We start from the raw sequence: 22,811 nt of genomic DNA on the forward strand, positions 1-22,811 counted from the left end.
CTGAGGAAACGCACGGGAACAGCAGCTCGGTGCAAAGTACCGCATCTGTCTTGGAGCAAAGGCTGAAAATCAGACCCACAGGAAACCAGAGGCTCAGGGGAGGGTGTCAAGGTCACCACATAATTATCTCAATAGGCACTTTCTAGGGCAAGAAAGAAGGGGCCAACACCTTTGCTGGAGATAAAAATCTCCCATGAGCATGGGAGCAAGACCCTGCCTTTATGCACAAGGTAAGTGAAACTCTCCTGCTGAAAGAAAGGTGGCCAAACATGGCAGAGGATAGAAAAATCAAAACCACCCAGAAGCTGGAAAGTAGACTTTGTGCCATGAGGCTGGAGGAATTTATCCTGCTCGGGGTAGCAAAGGGACAGCAAAGAGGGGACTTGGTTGGTGTCAGGGGGACATTTGCTTTGCGGGGCGGCTGGACCAGCTGCGCCAGGTCTGGTGGGTGGAAGCTGAAGGCTGAGGAACTTGGCCTTGAAACAAAACAGGCAGTGCTGGTGGGGAGGGTGGCGTCCCACAGGAAGGGCCAAAAATGGGTTGAAACCTTAGGGAAACCTCATACGTGCTAATACCCACCAGCAGTTGGACTCCTCTCACCCAACTTCAGGTGCACGCACACAAAGAGGCTGAACTGGTCCCTCTGCCTCTGTTTAGGGCCAGAGGAGAGAGAGAGAGACCATTTTTTTGCCCTGTCACAGACATCTGCCTTCACAGGAGGGGAATTACACTGAGCAATGCTTGACTCTACTTTTAGTCCTACAAGACCCAGTATCACCTGGTTTTGGAGAGCAGAGCTGTTGCCCAGGCAGTAAATCTGGATGGCCACGGAGGGAATCCTCATTCCTCCTCCAGTGACTGCCAGCTGGTCCTATGCTTCATCTTCCCATCAGGTTGTCCCCAAGGACCATGCATGATTATCTCCCTCAATATGCATCTAACCGTGGCTTCTAAAGTTACTCTCAATTTTTTTCTGAAGCATCAGAACCATCCACCAGCAGGGCTGGACCAGTGAGTGTCAAGGATCACAGGAGGGTTTCTCTGGATCACTGAAGCAAGAGCTGCAGCAGTATTTCTTCTCCCTCTGGATGAACGAGCGTCAGAGGCACACGTCTCTGCCGGACATATCACAAAATCTAACGGTATCTTGATTTTTCTATGTTTTTGGGAGGGTGTGTTTGTGGTATCACATTTCTTTTGGACAGTGTAGTTTCCCCGGTTTTCTTACCTTTCTGCTAGGATGGGGCTTCCCCAGAGCATCAGGGATGTTTCAAATCCCTGGCATTCCCTCCTGGATCAGCAAAGCCCCGGGGGGCACCTGCGATCCTGCACCCAGCGTACAGGCAGGGATGCTCCTGAAGGTGCAGGTCCAAGGAGCGGGGAACATTTTGCCCAACTCCTGTGCCAGGTCCATCTCCCACCTAAGGACTAGACAGCCAAGCTGAAAAAATTCAACACATTTTCACAGAAAAAATAACCGCTATTTAAACACAAAATATTCTTTTATTTGTCACCGAAGGCTACACATGGTCACTTCTGTCTGTTCGCTTTTTTTTTTTTCCTAGAAGGTATCTACATCTGCACTTATTTACAGCCTGGTTGTATTTACACAGTCAAGAATACAGTATTAGAAACACAAAGTGTCGAGAAAAAAAATTTCTCAAAAAATTAGTTCCAGACTTCAGGAAAATTATTACACAGGGTAATGACAAGAGTCTTCAGTGCTGGGCTTACAGATGCAGCTTTGATACAAAGTCCTCTTCTCGGCTGGAGCTGCATTAGAAGTCCTCACACAAAATAAACATTTTTTGTTTTTAATAGAAAAGTGTGAATCTTTGATTGGTTATTTCAACAACATCCACGAACTGTCCAAAAGTTTTAATTTTTGTTTTGGAAAGTTCTATTGTTTGCTTGAACAGTTTCCAGCTCTGAGGAAAAAAAAAAATTATATATATATATATATATATGTATATATATTTTTAGTTAATTTTCACTTGTGGTTGTCTATGCTGCCCTGCCTGGAAAGCATTGACCTCTGGTGTGGGACTTAACAATTGAGCCATGTAATACTTTGTCAGGAACACAGAGTTTTACAGTAATTAAAGGAAAGAAAGCAAGAGACACAAAAGGTTTCCCTTGGGTAGGCTGGGTTGTTTTTGGTTCGTGTAGCAGAGGATGGAAAAGCGCTGCAGGAAATGGGCCCTGGGACACATGGTGGCCCTTCATCCAGGAGCGAGATGGGGGGTCCTGGACAGGGCGCTGCATGTCCCCATGGTGTCCGTTTAAATTTTGCTCTACAGTTGCAAGTAATTTTATTTAAATATACCCTAGGGATAAAAAAAAAAAAAAAATCCACAAAAAAGCTGGTGTTTTGGGTTTTTGGGTTTTTTTTTGTTTTTTTTTTACAAAACTCATGAAAATTCTCCGGTGTAACAGGCAGATTCAAATAGCTATGTAGTGACCATAATAAAAAAAAAAGTGTTTATACTAAAGAGAGATGCTGAAAAGCTTGCTCTCCTGTGGAGGACTGTAACAACAGGAGCAAAACTGCCCCAGGCAATGCTCTCTGCAGGATGGAGGATGCTGGCGGCCAAATGGTTTTACCCCACCAAACCCCAGCTCCGGCATGGAGGCACCGTGTCTGTGTTTCCCGTGTTTGGCAGTGAGACAAGTGCGAAGAGATAAAGCGAATCAGATTTAATGAGGACAGCAATATTTTTCAGCTCCGTTATGAATGCGAAGGTGCTTACTTCTCCTCCCCATTTAAAAAGTGGCCATAGGACTAACCAAGATCCCTGGCCCTGGTTTCAATTACACAGAGACTGAATCAAAACAGACTGCTGTGCCGTAAATATGAGGGGGGGCCTCTCTGTAAATTGTAAAATCGAATTCTAAAATTTCATGTTAAGAGCCTTGTCTTTGCATAATGGATTGCACTGCCATCTATCACGGTGACACTTACAAGTCAGCTGAAAAAGTACTTTATTAGATTATTTTTTTTTTCAAACAATTTTGATTTATTCTGGTTACACTGTCTGTATAATAGACTGAGCAGAATCTCACGCTGATCCCTACGCTCGATAAAGCAACTACAGATATATTACAGAAATCCCTCACTGCTTCTAAGTTATGGCCAAATGGTGTCTCAGGGACTGCTCCCAATCATCTGTGTCTTTTAAACCCAAATCAAGCACCGGGGCTCTTAACAACCTTCGTCTCATCGGCTCTTGCCTGGTGTTGTTTAGAATTGTTGGCCCGTTTTCATTGTGGCTCTGATCAATAGCTGTGATGACAAAGATATGATGAGCTGTGTGATTCCCTCCGGTCACTGCTGCTTAATGATTTTTCCAAGCTCCAATCTTCAGTTGAAAGGGAAAAAAAAAAATAAATAAAATAAAGAGATTGGAGGAAGCAAACTTTGTGGCATTTCTGGCGATACCAAATTAGTCTTGCTACTCTCCCCTCGGGCTGAGCACGCAGGACTTTTTTCAGCTGCAGAGCCCTCATGGCACTGGCGCATGTCTGGATGCCACAGCAAGTTGGTCCCATCTCTGCTGTCCCTTCAAACGGAGCATGTTTCAGTACCAGCGCCAGTTACTGAGGGCTTGAGCTGTTGGTCCTTACCCACTGCTCACACTGGCAGCTGCAGCCCCTGCTCCAGACTGCTGAATTTTCTTCTCTGAGCTGTGAGACTTGGTCACCATCCTTCCCACCACCCTTCGGACTGGAGACCAGCCGAGGAGTTCGAAGTAATTAAAGCTACGCCTTTGCATTTTGAAGGGAAACTCCTTTTGCTGGAGGAGCAAGTCCTCTTTTTGGGAGTCAAGACAATAGTGACTTCTCGAAGTCAAGCCATAAAAGCATGTGAGACCACAGTGACATGATCCCTTGGAGATGGCCTTGCATGCCACTGGCCTTTGAAAGTGCAATGCGATGCGGGGGTTAGTGCTGTGGGATTTGCATCCAGGACCTCCCAGTCTTATGGAAGCACGGATCTACTACTCTCGTGCCCACAAGCAAAGCAAGTAGCATTGAGCAGCCACAGCATGGCCCCACAGGGAAGCAAATGGGGCAACGCAAGGGCTGGGAAGGGGCTATGGGGCCACCAGTTAAATGGAAATGCTTGTGGATAGCGGAGTGCAGTCCCTTGAGGAGGGCATGGCTGTTTACGTTCTCAGCCCATTCTTGCAACTTCCATGGGAATGCACTTTAAAATCCTGTAGAAAAAGCATTTTTCACTAACAAAGGCATAAATTTAGGGCTTCAGGACTGAAAATGTTTGTTTCTTGTTTTATCATTTAGGTCAAGTGAAAAGCTTTCACAGAGGCTGTGGGTTCAGGAATGCAGGAGCTGTCTTTGGACAGGTTTGTCCCCAATACTAGGCAGCCATTTCTTTCAATTGTTTTGGTTTTGATAAAAAGAGGAGCAACACATACATATATATATACTTCTACATATATATTTTTTCCCCTCTTTTTTTTGACATAATGTCCATAGTTCCCCCGCTGGATGCAGGTCCAGGTGAAGACCCCCACGGACCTGGCAGGCAGACAGGCACTGCTGCATCCCACCGCTGCTTGAGGATGCTGAGAAATGCAACCCGAGCTGCCTTTGCCAAGGTGCAGAGTGGGATGGCTCCTGGGTCCAAGCATGCTGTACGTGTGCGGTGGGACCATCAGACTCTTGAAAAACGGGTAAACTCCTCGAAGTCATTAGCTCATGTAATAACCTGAAGAGTCTGTGTAAGGCTGTAGACGTGCCATCTCAGGCCGGCAGGCTTCCAGTATGAATATTTCACACTCAAATCCCTTTCCTTGTCTGCATGGAAAGGTGGCCCATTTACTCTTGCACTACTCCTCTTAGCATTGTAACACATGGACGGGGATGGATATAGAAGCACCACTTCTCTTTGGAGCTGCTTGGAGGGGAGCAGTGTAAATGGGATGCCCATCAAGCTCTCTCTGCATTGCAGGTCTTCACCGGGGGTTTGTACGTTTTCACTCGGTGTCCTGCAGGTCTTTTTTGCTCCCTGCATGCTGTTTTAGACACTCAAAGCCATCTCAAGGTTGAGGTTCTGAGGTTCTGGGAGAGATTTGTCCCTGGTGTGACTCAGGGAGGGGGAAGCAGGGAGATGGGTAGCCCTGGGAAGAGGGTGCTGCCTCTTTTGAGTAGGTGGCAACTGCAGGTTTGGCTAACACTGCCCCTAATCCCTGCCAGCACATCCTTAGGGCAACCAAGACTTGCCAAGAGTTTGATACCAATAACACAGGAGATAGTGCCACGGCCTTTTAACCATCCCTAGCAGGCAGCTGCCCAAAGCAACTGCTCCACTGGCAAAGGCTAGAGCTGGCCCGGCCAACGTATCTCCTCCCAGCTGGCTCTGCTAGAGCTGGACACCCTTTCTAGACCAGCTGCCTGCGATTCACTCCTGCCAAAGTAATAAAGTTTGTGTGCTGCAAGGGGCGATTCAGAGTACAGCACCAGGACCCAGCACCAGCATCGTCACCCTTGCTGCAAGCAGGAGGCACCATCAGAAAATCAGGACCATACCAGTCGGTATGGCCACACAGGCAAAGGTATTAGGGACTGGGAACTGGAGGAGGAACAGTCTGTTGGGGGAATTTCCATCCCATCACCTTCCTCCTGGCAAGCACCCTGGAACAGACAGGCAAGGCAGACGGAGTTGGCAGCCAGCATCTATGGGGAAACCGCAATAGCACTGGGGCTGCCAACGTTTCACTGCTTGAGGACTGCGTGCCCAACATACTCCCCCACTTTATCTCGAAGGGTAGAGCCTGCAGAGAAGTATCAGGCTGTGTTGAGGGATGTCAGTGGTGGTGGCGTGAGTGCAGAAGAGCTGGCTCTGGGGACCCGGGTGCATTGTAGGGCTCTGAGTATGGAAACAGCCTTGGCACGGATTTGCGCGTCTTGGGTTATCTCTCTGCAGAACCAGGAAGCAAAAAACAAAGTGGATGGAATAAATTAAAAAAAAAAAAAATCACAACTGAGATGTTCCCAGAGAGACATGGTGAGAGCTCTTAAGAGTCAGGATATGCGCAGGTGTCAGTGTGATAGAGACGTCTATTTGGGATGAGGGTTGGCCATCTCCATCCGGAGCTCCAGCAGGAGGTGGGGTAACACCTCTGCATGCAGGAATGGCCCTTCCTACCGCAGGACTGTTTCAGGCAGGGAAGAGGGTGCTAAGCTCATCTCCTTGTTCCCTTGAATTTCAAGGACTCTTGCAAATACCAGAGCACAGAGGTTACGTGAATACAAATTACATTAGCATGCCGAGTAACTTTGTCAGCAGTTTCTTATTAAAGCACTTGGTCCCCTCTGTAGTGGGCATTTCCATTCAACCTCCCCCTCCTTCACTGCTAACAGTCAACTGGGCTCTCCATTTAATTCGAGCTTGTGTAAGAAACAGCGAGAGGGTTGATTCCAATATTCTCCTTCTTGTCCCACCACGCACAAGCTGTTGCTACTTATTAAACGTTTTAAAATCCCTGCTGCCAAAGTCCCTGGGAGACATTTATCTGCCATAGTCATAAACGACTTGCCAGCATGCTACTCAAAACTGCGTTTCCCAGCCAATAAATACAAGCTCCAGAATCAGGAAAAGCAAGGTCTGGCTTGCTCTAATTTTCAGTGGTATGTCACTGGGATACTATAACTACTTTAAAATTCAAATCAGCTTCCTAAAAAATTAATTGGTTTTATCAGATACAGCACAGTGGACTGTTAAACACGTAGCCTCGTGTACTGAAACACTATACATTTAATGAAGTTATGCCATTAGCAAATGTACAACATGGGTGCATTAAATCCACCTATAGAACAGCTCTACGTATGAGAGAGAGGATTTGTTTTAGCTTTTCTCAATAGAGCAGGAGTCCCTTTCTTGGCTTTTGCTAGGTTTTTTAACTAAAACCAGGATTTGCGCACACACAAAAAACCTCCAAAATTATCTACTCTCATAATGAAAAAAGACTGATTTTTTTTCTTTTTTTATTCCAGTTCAGGAAGGAAGAGAATCATCTTGCAAGTTAATATAATCAGCTCCTTTGCCTCTATAATCTACTTCTGCTCAGCAGCAGGAGCCCCCAGAAAAACACTTTATGTCCCAAGTGAAACGTGAAAACTACTTATAAGGTCTCTTTTGAGGCACATGATTCAGACGGTCACTTTCAGAGTATCAGAATCAGCGTCGTCTTCCATCTCCTTTATTTCTGAGAAGAGCTCTCCAGAACGTCGCGGGCTCCCCATGTTTCGGGTGGAAGGCTATCTGTCCCTGCCCCAAATCAGAAAGGGTTAGGATGACACAAGTTAGCACAGACACCCATTTCGCACTTCACACCTAAGTATGTACGCTGACGACTCCCCACTTCAAATTCCTCACAAAGGGGATGGGGGGGGGGACGGGGGATGGGGGACGGGGGGGAGGGGAACAAAACAAACGAAAAAAAGGACAAGAGACAGTAAATTCCACTGTGAACACACTACGGCAAAATATACCTTCTGTTCATTGCAAAAACCGTGTGAAGGCCAAATTAAAGAGAAAAAAAAGTGTTGCATGAGTTACAGTGCAACTGTATTATTCCTTCTCTTTCTATTTTCCTCCCCCCCCCCCCCCCCCCCCCAGCCTTGTTCAGTTTAGAAAAAGGATTGAGTACAACACAGTCAGGTAAGTGGCCACAAAAGAGTAGCTGTCTTTGGCAAGAAGTCACCGCATCAACCCTCTCTGTCACCTTCTGCCCATTTCGCTCTGTCTCATGAAGTGGATGTTGTTGGCGCTGTCTGAGAGTTCGGGGTACTGCTCCACTGAGATCACAAAATAGCCATCGTAGCCCTGTACGCGGCCCGTGTTTAGCACTTGCTGCTTCTCCCCTTCTGTCCATGAGCGAATACCCTCCTCCCCATCCCGCAGTCTCTGCTGTTCCCGGGACCAAGCTTGGGTGACAGCGCGCTGTCGGGCCAGCTCCAGGACGCGGGCCTTCTCCTCGTCCAAGGTGGTCCCGTAGCGAGTGTTCAGACACAGCGCGCCATACTGGAGCTGGATGTCTGTGTAACGTCTAGTCCTTCCACTCAGCACTGTGTTGATCTGGGACACTGTCACGTTCACGCCGTTCTCCAGGGTCCTCCGCCCGCCGCTGAGGCCCAAGATGGACAGGTCACCTTCCGACGGCCCTTGCTTAATGAAATAATGTGTGTCCACCCCATCGATGGTGAAGTGCAAGTTCTCCAGGTAATGGGCATTGTTCAGGATGGCCGCGATCCTCCGCCCATCCTCGTTGGCCACGCTGATAATGTCAGTGGCTACGCGCCCATCCTTCATGGCGAATTTGACGCCTTTGCCGAAGATAGAGCCTCCAGAGGCAAAGTTCTTGTTCTTCTTGACCTGCCGGCAGCCGGCAATGCTGGAGCTGTAGATCCGTTCGAAGCGCTCAAGAGTCACAAAGGCCTTCAGCTGCTTCTGGACTTCACATTGGACCCCCAAAATGGACTGAGCAGGGAGAGAAAGAAGAGAAAGACTTATTAGAAAGAGAAGCCTGGTGACCCAAAGGCATTATTAGCATGCTGGAGACCAGCAGAACATCTGATGAGGAGCTCCGTTTTTGTTTTTTTTTCTCCCTTACCACCTTTTGTTCAGATTGTTAGTTCTTTTTAATGGAAGAGACATGTTGTCAGATTATTCCCCCTAATGCTCATTGTTTCAATAAATCAAATTGTATTTAATCTCACAGACTGAAGGATGCAGAGGTAGAAAAGGGCTTTTTGCCTCGGTGGTGTGAGGATCTGGTTTGGACATGCAATTATTTTGTGCTTCAGTCTTCTTCATCTGCACATAAGGAATTTTGTGGCCAGGATGCTTTACAAAACGCTTTCAGATTTTCTGTGAAAAATTGTGGAAGCATTTCTAAAAGTCCCCTCTATTTTGTCTTCACTTTGTAACTCCTTGTGCTACCTTCAAAAGCCCTACGTCACATGTACAACCCTCAAAGTGACCTTTACCCCTCTAGATCCCATTTCAATCTGGCCGAAGCAAGTTGTTCAAAAATTTAGGAAGGTCCTAAGCCCAAGTCCTGTTTCCTGCAAACCCTCTACAATGTGCCAGGCTCCCTGAGCTAAGGCCAGTCACACCTGATGCTCAAGTTTTGGCTTACACTGAAGGAAAACCGCTGAGAGACAACAGCCGGGATCATTTGCAGTCAGGTACGATACAAAGTCACTTTTGCTGTTAGCATATAATGGAGCAAGCACACAGCGAGTCAGCAGCTCATCATTACTGCAAAATGTCTTTGGAAATGCTCTCATCAATTCATGGCAGTGCAGGCTTCTTACAGACCCCTGTTCATGAACAATTATTTGCTCAGATTTCACAAAAGCTAGAGGATGCTATGACAAAACTCTCCTGGCACTGCTAACGGCTCAGTTCAATAATGTAATGACATCCAGAATTAGAAATAGGCTACAAAGAAATTTGCTGCCCTCCAATTATTTCGAGGAAATTTAACATCTGTGAAGGATATCGCCTTAAACCGTCTGCAGGCTAAAGGCTCACATCCTTCCCTGGGTGCAAGAAGACAATTCAGATGATGCAGGCATTTCAGCATGGACCTCTCAACTAAGACTCGTTACCTGGCAAGAGAAGGGAAATAAACCCTCATTTCCATGGTGGCCATTTCCAGGGAAGGGTCTCAAAGCATTAAAGAAATAAAACAAAGGATTTAGCATTGCAGCTCCCTCAGAGGTTATGAGCAGTTTTGATCTATAAAGGGGAAAACTGTAAGGGGAACAGAGGTACTCAAGTTCAAGAGCATGTTTCGGGTTCTAAAGCATTAAAATACCCAGGACTGACTTTTATTCAAAGTGCCAAGTGAGCTGGCATAGCTCCTCCTTTTCTGCTTTTGATTAACAGCATAGTAGTTGGAGCAGGAACCAGTCACCTCTGAAAGGAGCTCTTTCTGGTTCTCCTCATACTGCCTGTGGGGGATCTCACACACAGCCTAGAGAGCGATATAATTAACAGCCTGATAGGGAGAGGAGCCTAGCTCCCCTGCCAGTTGCACAAGTGCTCTAATTATGCAGGTAATGGACATAATTAATGTAGATGTCACTGATGATGGACATGAAGCAATTAGGTTCCTAGGCTCCATGAAACACTTACTGTTCTAAATAAGTGTATACTACACAGCCTTGGTTAGCTATTTCCTCTTCAAAGAGGTTTAAATGGGCAGGTATTCTTCTCAGGTGCATCTCATATGGGTTGACTCTAGGTGGTCCCACTTCTCAATGCCACACTGCTCTTCCAGCTCCCCTCAGTAAGTTTTGCAAATGATGGGAAAAGGCATCATTACTCACATTGAATTACCATTTGGTCTGAGCTCCTTCACTCAAGGGTGTAGATGAGGTCTTCTGCGCTACATTGCTATGTCCTACCATCATTTATATATCACCACCTGCATACACATCACCATGTTTACCAGCAGTTGAGTGATACAGGGTCTCTGGAATCAATTGAACCATCTAACTTGGCAAAGGGAGCTCTGGGAGGTCAGACAGCATTAGGCATGGGAGAATTACTTCTATCAGAAATCTCCACACACACCCCTTCTATTTTGTCTTCATTGCGTTATTCTAGATGAGCTGCAGGAACTCTTAGTGACTTTTCAGTTCTGAGCACATTATTAGGTATAGATCCCCGTGCATGCCTCGAAATTAGGTTGCTCCAACAAACCAGCATGTCTGGGCATCACTCCCTTGTCTTTTCTTCTGATCCCAAATGAAAAGTGAGTTTGCAACGAGCTCTGAAAACCTACTGATGCTGCAAGGCAGACACTGTGATATAACAATCTACTGTGCTTTGTACAAGTGGGACGTATGGTTCATAACCATATGTTTATACTGCTAAATATAAAATAAATATTTTATAAATAATATTATTTTATAAAATTTTAAAAGTAAATATTGCTAAAGAGAGTGAGACATTGTATTGAACCTCTTATTCACACTGAGTAATTTCTATTTTAACTTTTGGTTTGGTTTTGGATTCATCCAACTGCTTTCTCCAAGACATGTTTCCTAACTCTCCAGGTCACTTCTACCTAGCCTCGGGGCCAGGGATTGGTCTTAGACTTCTTTTGCTTAATTGTAGAGGCATAATCTACAATAAGATTAGGGAGTCTTGTGAGGTAAACCGTTGTACACCAGAGTATATGAGTGGATGGTGTTCTTGGGTTTGCCATTAATTCAAGGTGGATGGTACACTGTGATACAGCAGGTATCACAGCCAGCAGCTGTGCCATGATCTACCTTCCTCAAGCTTCATAACCCATTACCTGGGACTTTCTGGCTTTTCCATTTTATTGTCAAATTCTCCATTGCTTTGAATTTCAGATCAGTAATTGCCAGTTATAAAAGGAAATCCTGAATTTTAAATCCTCCCCTCTCCCCCAATTTATGACCTAATAATAGAATACTTTTCTTGATCTAGTTGCATACTGCCTTTGTGATATTATGTGAAGCCATCCAATTTCCACAGCTCCAGTGTTCATCTGAATGCCATTTAGAAAGAAAATAAGCAGCACTCACACTGCTACTGGCAGGACTTGGAGGTTTAAGGAATTACACATGATTTAAAAGTAATGGCACTGTCAATTCCTGCCTAAGGACACCCACACAGGATACGAGGCCAACAGCCTTGTTGGTATCCTCTCGGTCTCCATCCAGGACATCCTCTCCTCTATACCGGGAAAGCATTTCTCATGTTGCATGTACAACTGAATGACTGTCACTGGCACCTCCTGGTGGCTAAAACAGCGATAAGATGGCTGACTGAAGCCAAAAAGTTAGGAATCTCTTGACCTCCAGTCACGTGGCCTGCTTAGAGACATTGTAGGTGGAGGTTTGTGAAGCTGAGGGCTTGAACCACATTCATTGGCAAAGAAACTGAGCATTTACCTGTCAATCTGTGGCTGTCCTAGCCTTCAAGGCACCCACTTCTCACGCACATTGTAGTTAGCACTGACTGCAGGACTGTTTCACTTGCCCATACGTGGATGCCTAGTGGGATCTGAGATGCCCCAGAATGCCTTCAGCATCCACACAGGACAGTGAGAAACTGAAGAAGCTCTGGGAGATATTTGCCCTTCTGGAGCATTACCTGAAAGCTACTTTGCTTACCTGGCCCCTGTACGGGCAACTGAATCAAACCCCTACTTAGCAGAGTCAACGGAGTCTACAGTGTGTTCAGCTTGGTCTAAAATTAATGCCTAGCGGGTGGACAGCCCTTTAAGTGAGCTCCACTGTCTGTATCAACCAGACGTTGACAGATTACAGTGGGTGCACACATCTACCACACATGGAGACACCTACATCTACATCTTTTAGTCTTGAATTCAATCCTACCTCCTAGGAGCTGATTGTCTCAACTGTCCTATGGGCTCCACTGGCAACTCACCCAAACGGGTGGTGCTGAACATCATTTTTGACACCATGAGGAGCCCTGCTGGGCCACCAGTTGTTGCTCTAGAAGGGTGCTGGTAATCCATGCTGTAGACATGAGGGAGTCCAGGAAACTCTAGGGTATATCACCTGGTACTAGCAACCCTGTTCGTTGTAGATCTCTGCTGGCTATAATGGAAGCTTGGATACCAAGCTCACAGGCAGAGACCTAAATTCAGGTCTCTTAATCTTAATCTCTTAATCAAGAACAAAATCACACCTAAAGAGTTTTCCACTGGGGACTGGTTACAGGCCTTCTGGGCTCTTCTCATCACTTGTCACACAGGGAAGTAGGAGATCAGACACATGCAAAGCTGTAATGCTGAACATCATCATCACCTAACTATTACAATAACTAAACACATCTATGTTATCTTGAAAATGAGCCCAGGATGACTTTGAAATTATTTTTGAGTGCCTTTCTTTGGTAAAAGAGCGTATTTGGGAACAGCACTTTCTGAAAGGAAAAGCAAACACATCCAACTGGAAAAAAAACCCAAAACCAAACCAATACATTCAGGCAAACCAGAGTACAGCTAGCTTGTATGCTCTGCTGTGAATATAAAGGGGGTGGAGGCAAACAGATTATGCGTAGTTCAAAGAGGCAATGCATCCCTGACTTTGAAATTACCAGTTCTGTTTCATCTTAGAACTCATTTTAATGAACTGGCAAGGAAGAGAAACAGAAAATCTCCATCCAAGGCTTAGTGGCATGTGGTACTCTCTACAAAACAATGCTGCTTTTAGCAATTGTAAACCAAGATATCTATAAAACCTGTTTTACAGAAGAAAGAAGGGAATTAATAGTTATTTTATTTCAATATTTGTTGCTAGATGTGAGTGACAAATATGCTGGGTTTGTTTTTCCTCACGGTAGTTTTTTAATCAGATGTCCTTAGGTGACATTTCACTTTATCTAGTAACAACCCATTGGAGAGAAGGGAACAACCTTCATCATTTGTTTGCTGCTGCACAGAGCTCAAGAGAACGGCACATTACAGAGATCTCTGAATAGCCTCTTGCATTTTGCCGGCACCTCTTGAGGATTCAAAATACCATAGCCAGATACTATCATCTGTTGTTTTTAAATACCGCCTTCCAGTGTGAGACTGAAAGCTTTAATTTCCCATCAGGGATCCAAGATGTGAAATACGTGAAACATGTTTCCAAGTTTCTTTATATCCTTGTGCCATTATACACAGATAGGTGTTTCTCTTACCACCATATGGCTTAGAACACAGAAAGCCACTTCTTCCGGAAGGCTTGGAAGTTATGACTTCTCTGAAACATTTTTCACCGTTAACTCCTTCCCATTTACCTGCACACTCTCTGTTAACAAAACCATTCTGCAGAAATCAGTCTCTTCCCTCCATTCCACCTGGCCATCATCTGAAGATGAGTCCCCATTCAGATGACCCCCACCACCTCCTGCCTGGGTGAGGCACAGGAGGAGGAGCCCATCCACCACAACAGCCTACCAGGCACCTACCCATCAGCATGGCAGCACTGCTGGTTGGAGAGGTAACAGGCCTGCCAACCTCCAGCGCAGATGGGACATGGAGGTGTGCGAATGGCCAGCAAGGCCAGCGCTGGAGACGCTGATCGGTTAGCATTGAGCTAAACACAAGTGCTAACCCTTGGGCTTAGAGGACAGGTCTCTGTACACCCACCGGTGTACACAGCTGTGGGGGGACAATGAGGCTGAGCTCATCAAGCAGATTTCCATCTGTGGGGAAATCAGAGGATTTGCCGCCTTCTCTTGCTCATCTATTTTCATAAAGCTTCAAGAGCTTCATGTCTTTGAGGCTTCAGCTCCCTTCTGCACATTAGATCCAGTGAAAGCTGGCCACTACTTCTGCAAAACTTAACTAGGGGCTGATGGACAGATGTGCAGACAGCGTGATGGCCCAAGCCCTGGACAAAGCACTCGCAATATCAGGATGGCCCCCCTAAATGATGAACACTGGCAGAGCCAGTCCCTCAAACAGATTGTCCTTGGGAGAAGCTCTGCCAGAAAGCACAGCCCTACAGCTCACTCCCTGGCTTAGCATCCCAGAGCAGCCCTTGGCTCCAAAATGCTGTTCCATAAGGGATGCCAAAAGCTGCTCCTCCAGCACAGCCTGTAATGGACACCGCAGAAAACATGACCCCTCCTGGAAGCACAGTGCTTGTGGGGTGGAGAGAAGGGTAGTTAATAATATGATGTAGTTAACAATATAAGTGTCAACTCGAAAACACCCCTCCCTGCAAGTAGGGTTGTTCTGGCTCCACCAATTACCTGACAGTTCAACAAGAAAAAAAAGGGGGGGGGGGGGGGGGGGGGGGGAAGAAGATAAATTGGATTCAGGTGCAGCAGCTCTACAATATGCCAGAGGTCACCCAGAGTCCCCTGGTGGCCAATAACACTGAACTTGTTCAACAAACAATTTAGTGACAGCCTCATGGTCACAGGGAGGAGAGGGGGAGAAAGTGCTGCACAACAGAGTATTGGATTTTAAATGTCACTCCAGAGCTGCAGGGGGTTAGTGCAAGGTTTATGACATGCTGGCTGTTTCTGAGCTGGTGGATGCTCAAAGTCAGAATTATCTCTCCCATCTTCCAGCCCTGCAAGGCAAGTACCAACAGTGTTTTGGAAGGAGATGCTAGGGCCCTCTGGTTATCCACTCCGGAAAGATACAAAGCAGCCATTTATGTGGAGTCAGTTGCTTTGCTCTTGTGCTCCTATTATTTGTTCTGCTCTGACAAAAAACCCAACTTACTCTTCTGAGCCACAGCTTTGATCAACAAAGCCAGTGGAGTAGCTCAAATTTACTTTGGTCTGCTTCAAGGAGGGATGTGACCCAGAGAATCCAGGGATCGGAAGACATGGAGATGAAAACACTGTGGTACATCATTCAGTGACCATCCCTGGATTGCAAGCAGGTTGGGCATTGTCCAGTGCCTTGCCCAGGCTACTTTTAAATGATGAAAGCTCTGGAGCTTACTCCATATGCTTTGGAAGACCTTTTCACAGTTTGATCAGACTTATTATCTGAAAATATTTCCTGTGCTTCCATTTACCTTTGTTTAATTCTGCCATTTGCTATGTGAAATTGTCAAAAGTTTGTATTTTCTTCCACATGCTTCATCAATAAATACAAAGACAACCAGTAGGAAGTAGGGCTGGACTGTGTCTGGTAGTGTGTATGTGCGGCTGGAAGGGTTGGGAGTGAACAGAACTGCCTGTGGAACATCAGTGTTGGATGCGCAGATAGGCTTCAGAGAAAATGGATCACGTGTTCAGGAATCATATGTGAATGAATTTATTTTATGCAAATATATGCCTACAAAATGCTGGGTGTGACAGAAAGGAAGGGAATCCAGCTCTATAGCATGAGAGCCACTTGCTCTCACAGCGTGATCCTGCAACTGTCGACTAAAATAAAAATGTTCATGTTTTGTTGCTGTCATAAGAGTATGAAACAGCCTGCAATGGTTAAATTCCACTTTCTACAGCTGAGTGTGAAGTGACTCATCTGGAAGCACAACGGCTGCACAAAGCCCTTTTACTAAGCAGGTCCCTGCACAGTCCTCACTGCAGCTTCTTGCTTTAAAAGCCTGAAAGGGATGTGGAGATTTTCTTTTCTTCTTACTGCTCATTCAGGCAGATTCACCTAAAATGGGTGGATGGAGGGGAGGGCTCCTTGGTTTTATTTCCAGCACAGCTGCCTGTAATGAGCAAGTGTCAGTCTTCATGTCAAGCTGTCACTCGAGTTACTTGGCTATTCAATACATCTAATAATAATAATAATGAACTCATGATAAAATAATGATAATAATAATAATAATAATAATAATAATAATAATAATAATAATAACAATTTATTTTGTGGTTCTGTGAGAGTTATTATCTACTGCACATAAAAATTCAGAGACAATCTTTTGTGCAGTTTCTGAATGAGCCTTCCCAGTTTGCCTTCTCTATAGCTTTGCCTGGGGAGAATGTGTCACATCAGAAAGGGGGAAAAATCCTGAGGCTATTTCTCATTACAGAAATAATCTCTATTAGTATTTTATTGTTTAATCCAAGTAAGCGAGGAACAAAAAAGGAGTCTCTAAGCTCCAAAACACAACCAAGTTACTGTGGTGTAACGGTTTTCAAGCACATTTCTCAGTCATGGTTGCAAAAGGCATCATTATTTCGGTCCCCCTCTATTATAAAGTGATAGATCTTAATATTAGTCTCTTGTTGAAGTTGAAGCTGGTACATTTTAGCTTGTGTTCACCATAGCTATGAGGCTGAGTACCAAGGATGGGCTGACACATGACTGTTTTACTAATGCGCAGTATCTTGTTCATATGTCTGAGTGATACCTTTTGCGGTTCAGGAAATGTGACACTGTATTTTACATCCTGGTTTAATATGTACAGGACCTCAAGAATCTGCTGCAGGACAGGGAGATTTCAGTGAACTCATAGATGAAGAGGCTAGGAAGGCAGCTGGAACCGATTCCACTTCCTACAGTTCTAATTTTGTTAGCAGAAATGTTAAGAGCATATCCTGATATCCCTAATCATGTTGGTGCGTCACGGCTCTCGCAATGTTTGAATACACCGCAATAGCAAGCAGGTACTCGGACTAAAGAGGATTTGGACTAAACAGATGAAAGCAACCCCAGAATAAAATCAGGCTTGGAGATGAAAGAGCATCCTAAGAAGTAAATGACTTTTTCAAGGTCATACAACTGATAAGCAGTAGGGCTGGGAGTAACCCAGGGCTTTCTGATCCTGACCCAGTGTGCAAACCTTTAACAGTGTTGCCTCCATCTTTCAGCTGAATAATTCCTAGCAGCAAGAGAGGAGGAAATGATTGGGCTGTAAAAGCCTTTTTCTTGCCAATTTCATCATTGAATTTTGTGCCAGCATCTACCAAAATGGCTTGTGATGCAGTCCTGTTTTTAAAAGCAGGACACAGTGACTAGTGATTAAACCCAGCCAGGTAAAATGAAAGTTAACTATCACCTAAAACTTCTTTCTGGTGAGACCCCCTGCAATGCAGAACAGCTTCCTAGGGAAGTACTGGGACGTGTTTAAGACATTTTAAACCAGACTGAATAAGTTTATAGACAAAAATCTGCAGAAACTAATTCTTTATCAGGATTTGCTTTTTTTTTTTTTCCTTTTTTTTTTTTTTTTCACTTCCAAGAATCCTTGGTGCAAAGGCCTTGAACTTAGCGTGCAATATGTGATACCGTGGCGTCTTGTGGGAGAAAGTAACACACCACTGCATTGAACAATCACCAGAAAATAACACAGGAAAAAATACCACGTCAGTAAGGAACTTAAGGTGTGATTATTGAGTCAGATTTCATTACTGTAATGGGGACTGACTTGTTCTTAACCTCCCAGTGTATGTGGAATAATATGCTGAAAGATTTTTTTGTTTAATAAAGATTGCAACTGGATAGTTTGCTGGTAAGGGTGTGAGATACAGTATGGAGTTGCAGGGATCACCTTGCTATTGTCCCATTCTTGGGTTTTCATCTGTGTATGGATTAGCTCATAGGACGGCTCCATTGCATCCATGTCTGGCTTGGGGTAGCCGGGGATGACATTGTGTAGCTGGAACCCAAAGGTGAGCAGCCAACTGTTGACATCTGGAAGGGAAGAGAAGCATAAGTCAGATTATCTGATCTCTCAAGCAGGATTACCCAGGAGAAGGCACAGAGGAGGACCCTATGGTGCCTGGTGCTGTAGCAGTCTGGCCAAAATGACGAGTGTCATCTTTGTGTGAAGAGCCCACACCTGAACAGTCCTTGAAAGAACTGTGTGACAAAGCTGGGCTTCTCAACCTCCAACCACAGTCCAAATTGCACTTTCCCAGGTCTGAAACAGAAGCGTTGGCAGTGACCAAATGGCCCAAACCAAAGCCAACTCCACATCTGCACTTCATCAGCAGGAACCAGGCACTGCTCTAAGGTATGCAGGAGATGCACAGGAACAACAATACACTAACTGGAGGCTGAGATGCTCCAGCTGTATGGGAAGCGTTGTCCAGTCCTACAGGCAGCTCTGAACGTTCAGCCACAATAATTCTCTTCCTGAGGACTCTCAAAGGGCCTGCAGGCTAAAGACTAAATTTAGAGCTTTGTGAGCCAGAATACCAGGACAGCTAGGACGAACAGCACAGTGATTTAACAGGTGCTCATGGAAGAGGCTCTAGACATATACTCTGCTTTTTCCATGGCATTTCCACCTCAGTTCTGAGTGTCTTGGCATTTTTCATAAGAAGATAGCTCGAGTATTAAACCAGTGTAAAGTTGCATGTCATCTTTTATAGTGATATTTAAAATCAGCCTCCACACTACCTGCAAGGTACATTATAGTGAAAATAAGCGTATAGATACAAGACTACTTCGCTTGGGTACTTTTCACAAACCTCTTAGAAAAAGACCATGGATGGTGAGAAAACTGCTGGCTACAAGCCATAAATTATTGTCCAATGCAGAAGGGGGACCATGGGCACTAAAGGGGACATGATGGAAAACTCAGCCGCTTGGGACATTGTTCCAGCATTCACCTAACAGTACACTACAGTGCCTCCCCTGAATTTTGATTGCACAGCTATTAGGAATAGCAGCTGACAGTTAATCTGCTGGAGGAAATAATGATGAGGCTGGCTAACTCCTAGATCTGCTTGGGATCAGCATCGCTTCCCCCCTTAACTTCAGAGCATTTGATGATCTCACGTTGTTTGCGTTCGCTGAACTCTAGAGAAGGACACACCTGCCACAGTCTCCAAGCAATATGGTGTGCTCTTAGCACACAAATAGCAATTGCAAGAAAAAATAAAGGTATGAAGGTAAAGTTTAACTAATATCAGCTCCCAGGGGTCTTACGTGTTTGGATGTAACTGGGATTGTGTTGGTGATAGCTCTGCTTCAAGCTGCATGTGCAAGGGGCTTGATTTTCATTTTGTTGAACTAATAAACATTGTGGAAACAATCTGAGAAAGGGATCAATTTAAATAATCAACTATACGTCTTTGAATATTTTTTCTCTATTCCCCCTGAGCCTAAATGAGTGCTTTGAAGAGTTGGTCGGAAAAGAAATTATGGGTTTAAGAGGCAAATAAGGCACTTCCAGATGACTGGAGAGCCAGGAGCCAAACAAACACACTATCTGTTGCTTGTTTTCTTACAGGCCAAAATGTTGTGATTGGGCAGATGTCCAAAAAGCCCTTGTGACAATCCATGTGGAAGGGGGAGGATTTCTGTAATAAAAACACTTCTGTTCACTCAACGTACAGATTGGTTTTGGAGTGTCTTTGAAACAGAGAGGCTGGGTGGAGGGAAATAAATTAGAAGGCTCATTTGATTATTTTTTTGCTTAGCGCTAAGCCAGCCTGCTTCCTAATCCTTCTCATCTGAAATGAAGACCTTTGATGTACATATTGTGGACCAGGTGGTCAGGAGAACAAAGTAAAATACTGAAGGTCAGCACTGGTGCAGGAACCATTTTCCAAGCGCTTCACAACTGTTAAAAAGAATACAGAGCAGGGATGCTGAACAGCCGAAAGACATGCAACATGTCTGCGAAGATTCAAGACAGGCTTTTTTTGATACTTCTCAGAAAACTGACTTTCAAAACATTTGCAAACAGGAGTTTGTTCGTTTTGGGAAGAGGTGCTGGAATACCCTGAACAAAAAAAACCAACAAAAACCAAAACCCAAACAAAACCTCAACCAAGCAACACAAAAACATGGGAGGAAGGTGTGGAGCTGAGAAAACAGAGGGGGAAATATTAATTTGCCAAAAGGCAGTGACAACTTCTTTGACAGAAAAGCACATTTCACATCACAGAGTTGGGTGTTTTGGTTTTTTTTTTTTCAGCTACAGTAACCCTGCCAACACATTTCACAGTAAATTCATTTGAGGGCAAAGAAAGAGAGTGCTTAATGCAGACACATGTAATGGAAATGTCAGTTCAATCCATCAGGATTGCTGAAGCTGGCAGCAAAGCTCTGCGCCATGAAGTGTACAATCACTAAAATATTCATGTTTAACAATGGGCCTCTCAAAACGCAAATGCCTGCTTCTGCTTTCCCCTCCGCACGCCTCCAATTTGTACCCACGGTTCCAAAACCTCACCTCTGGAAGACCAAAGCACGTGTTGTTCACCCATGTCCTGGGCGCTGAGCTCCCCTAAGGACAGCAGGTCCCAGGGTGGGGATGGAGGGACAGAAAGTGGTTCCCTGTGCCCAAATCTGGGCAGATTTGGTTGTGATTACAAGAACACTCTCATCGCAGGTCCTGCCCACGAGGTGCCTGAAAGCTTCAGCAGAAAGAAATGCCGGAGCAGCAGCCTTTCATCATGGCTTTCATTCCATGATGTGACCTGTTTCTTCCACGTGTGGGGACAGAAGGAGCTTAAAATATGTGTTTGGGCTCTATATTCTTCATAGACTAAACCCAGGATTTTTAAGATCATGGAAAAAGTTACTTGGTGCATATAAAATATTAAAATATCAGATTTTGATTTCTTGATTGTATCATCAGAGCTTAGTGGGAAGGTGTTCACCTGTTCCAAGACAGGACTGGAAATTTTGTCCTGTCTTAATTTGAGCAGGAAAACAAAAATCTGTTACTGTATCACAAAGCAACTGTTCAAAAACTATAACTGTTCAAGACAAGAATTTCAACTTAAGATCTTCCATTTTGGTTTTGACTCCTTAATTTTTCTTTTCCAGTTTTCAGTCATTAGTTTACACTTAACTTTAAAAGGCTGCAAACTAAAGAGGAATTTTCCTCTTAGGCTACTTCAAAATTTGTCATTTAGACAATTTCGAGAGCTGTTTACAACATTTCTGCTGAGAAATCTCTTAAGATCAACCTTCTCCCATAAACAAATTCAGTTTTGACAAATGAGCATTTTCTGATAGGAAAAGTTATCTCAATGTATTCCCAGCCAGCCTTAATTATCAGTGAGGCCAACACATGGGATCTTAGTCTGCATCTTTTGGCATATTTTACTTCCCTCATGGCACCATCTTCTCAGCTCTGGAGAAAACAGCTTTTAATTAAAAAAAATACAATCTAATCCTTATGATTATTGCAGAAGAACCTGAAAGCACAAATCCTAATGGCTAGAAAAACAAGCGAAATATAACAACCCAGGATTTTTATTTTGTAAATTTTTTTTTTGCTATTAAGCCAATCTCAACTTTGGGGAATGCAAATATTGTTTGTTGAATATAGGAAACTTTTTATAGATGCAGCAGGAGCACTTAAAAATTAATTATACCTCCTTAAGAAGTATGTACATTAAATCTGTGATTGTGTCACCTGGTTTTCAAATGGGAAGTATCTAGAAAAGAGTCCCACCAAAACAGTCCTCTCAAACATTACTACCAGTGTTGCACAAAGTATGAAACTAGGTTTGAGGGGGGAAAGAGATAAAACCAGGCTTGCTAAAGATAAGCCTGGAGGCAGCACACCAATGCTTAAGGGACAATGTGCTAGGTGGTCTTCCATCTCAGTGGAGGTAGGGGATGGAGATCCATGTGGCAGCAAAGACACACAGGTTATTGATGTCTTGGAAGCCATGGAAGTGCCTGAGAGTGGTCACGTAGGAATTAGGGCTTCACTCCCCAAAAAGGTGGAGGCATCAACAGCCCAGCTGAAGTGCATCTACACCAATGCATGCAGCGTGGGCAACAACCAGGAGGAGCTGGAAGCTGTTGTGCAGCAGGAGAACTATAACATGGTTGCCACTACAGAAACATGGTGGCATGACTGGCACAACTGGAGTGCTGCAGTGGATGGCTCTAAACTTCAGAAGGGATAGACATGGAAGGAGAGGCAGTGGGGTGGCCCTGTATGTTAGGGAGTGTTTTAGTTGTCTAGAGCTTGATGATGGTGCTGATAAGGTTGAGTGTTTACAGGTAAGAATCGGGGGAAGGCCAACACGGCCGATATCATGGTGGGAGTCTGTTCTAGACCGCCCAACCAGGACGAAGAGGCAGGCGAAATGCTCTATAAGCAGCGGGGAGAAGTCTCACGATAGGAGCCCTTGTTCTCATGGGGCACTGCAAGTTACCAGGTGCCTGCTGGAAATGTCATCAGCAGAGAGGGAACAGTCTGGGAGCTGCTGGAGTGTGTGGGAGAGACCTTCCCGACAGAGCTGGTGAGGCACCCAGCGAGGGAAGGCCCCCATGGGACCTGCTGTTTGCAAACAGAGAAGGGCTGGTGGGTGACACGATGGCTGGAGGCCATCTGGGCCACAGCGATCACGACAGTTTTTGATTCCTGGAGAAGCAAGGAGGGAT

At 44.9% G+C, this 22,811-nt stretch overlaps 1 protein-coding gene across 1 annotated transcript in view; it reads right to left on the minus strand.

Annotated features, from left to right (window-relative positions):
- Positions 1 to 5,989: 5,989 nt before the first annotated feature.
- TENM4 (teneurin transmembrane protein 4) overlaps positions 5,990 to 22,811 on the minus strand; it is a 353,678-nt gene continuing 336,856 nt past the window's right edge. The window contains 2 exon segments of the mRNA XM_055703071.1: positions 5,990 to 8,503; positions 17,998 to 18,140. Of these exon segments, the coding sequence (XP_055559046.1) occupies positions 7,745 to 8,503; positions 17,998 to 18,140 (902 nt within the window). The 3' untranslated portion in view covers positions 5,990 to 7,744.

This window comes from Falco cherrug, chromosome 2 (assembly GCF_023634085.1).
Source record: "Falco cherrug isolate bFalChe1 chromosome 2, bFalChe1.pri, whole genome shotgun sequence".
NCBI lineage: Eukaryota > Metazoa > Chordata > Aves > Falconiformes > Falconidae > Falco > Falco cherrug.